The 1,132-nt window shown below is 48.4% G+C and overlaps 1 protein-coding gene across 1 annotated transcript in view; it reads left to right on the top strand.

The window, feature by feature from the left end:
• Window positions 1-889: 889 nt before the first annotated feature.
• The window catches only part of arhgef2 (rho/rac guanine nucleotide exchange factor (GEF) 2), a gene marked incomplete at its 5' end in the record, with an annotated part of 16,921 nt that continues 16,678 nt past the window's right edge, over window positions 890-1,132 (top strand). Inside the window, 1 exon segment of the mRNA XM_005935863.3 lies at window positions 890-1,052. Coding sequence (XP_005935925.1) covers window positions 890-1,052 — 163 coding nt within the window.

Genomic DNA, 1,132 nt, shown 5'->3' with positions numbered 1-1,132 from the left:
TGAACTCCGGAAAGTTATAAGAAAGACCGTCTTTTATGTCCAGTAAGGTTTGTCGGTCGTACACAAGGAGACACGTGCTAGTCGTGAAAAAATAAAGGAAAAGGAAAATTAAACACAAAAAACAGCTGTTGCTTGGGGGAGCTCGCGACGAGGCTGCAGCAAAACACCCTGCAGCTGTTTCACATTTTCTTGCAAAAGCTCGAGAGGTGGTTGTGTTTTGTGACGTGTCGGGTTTCAACCTGCAGCATCCAATAATCTAGAATCAATAATGATGTTCAGCTGCAGCTGTGTGAAGAGGAAAAGCAGAAGTGTTTCGTTGTTGGTGGATTTCACACCCATGTGTACTTCTGTGTTTGTGATGACATCATCCCCCCCACCCCCCACGGTCCTCACACACTTCCCCTTCCTGCCCCTCCCAGGGCAGAAAGCAGAAAGCAGAAGTTCAGCTTTTGGGAACATGAAACATGTTTCTGATGAATCGTCACTTTTAGTGTTTTCAGTTTAAACTCTGCTCCCTCTGCTGTTACCGATGGATCGACTGATCAGGTCTGAGTCTGTGACTTTGGAGCAGTTTAGTGAAGATGTCTCTGAAACTTGACGGTGGTTTCGGTTACAGATGTGACTCATTTAAGCCTCACGCTGCCTTCACGTCTGTATTGATAGCTGATTAATCACTCTGGCTGACAACCGCGTGTGATTCCCACGCGTGGTGGGCCTCCAAGTATTTGATTGACTCATTTCAGAGTGGAGCCACTGATACTCAGCCCTGCACTCTGATTGGCTGGTGAAACAGTCTGCAGCCAATCAGAAGTCGTGGGTTTGAATCCGCTGGCTGTTCTCAGCAGGTGCTCCGGTCCCCTCATACAGCTCTGTCTCATCTGTTTCTCAGAATAAGGAGAAGGAGCGCCTGAAAGAGAGGGAGAAGGAAGCGAGAGAGAGGGAGGCGCGCTCCAGTAATGGCCACCTGTTTACCTCACTGACAGTGTCCTCCACCACCCTCTGCTCCTCCTGCAACAGGAGCATCACGGCCAAAGAGGCGCTCAGCTGCCCAGGTAAGCACACCTAGGGATGGGTATTGATAAGATTTTCACGATTCCGATTCCATTTTCGATTCTGTTTAACGATTCTTTTT

This window comes from Haplochromis burtoni, unplaced genomic scaffold, assembly GCF_018398535.1.
Source record: "Haplochromis burtoni strain Fernald_Lab_line unplaced genomic scaffold, NCSU_Asbu1 Contig_190, whole genome shotgun sequence".
NCBI classification, from domain to species: domain Eukaryota; kingdom Metazoa; phylum Chordata; class Actinopteri; order Cichliformes; family Cichlidae; genus Haplochromis; species Haplochromis burtoni.
This window is presented reverse-complemented; position numbering and strand designations above follow the sequence as displayed.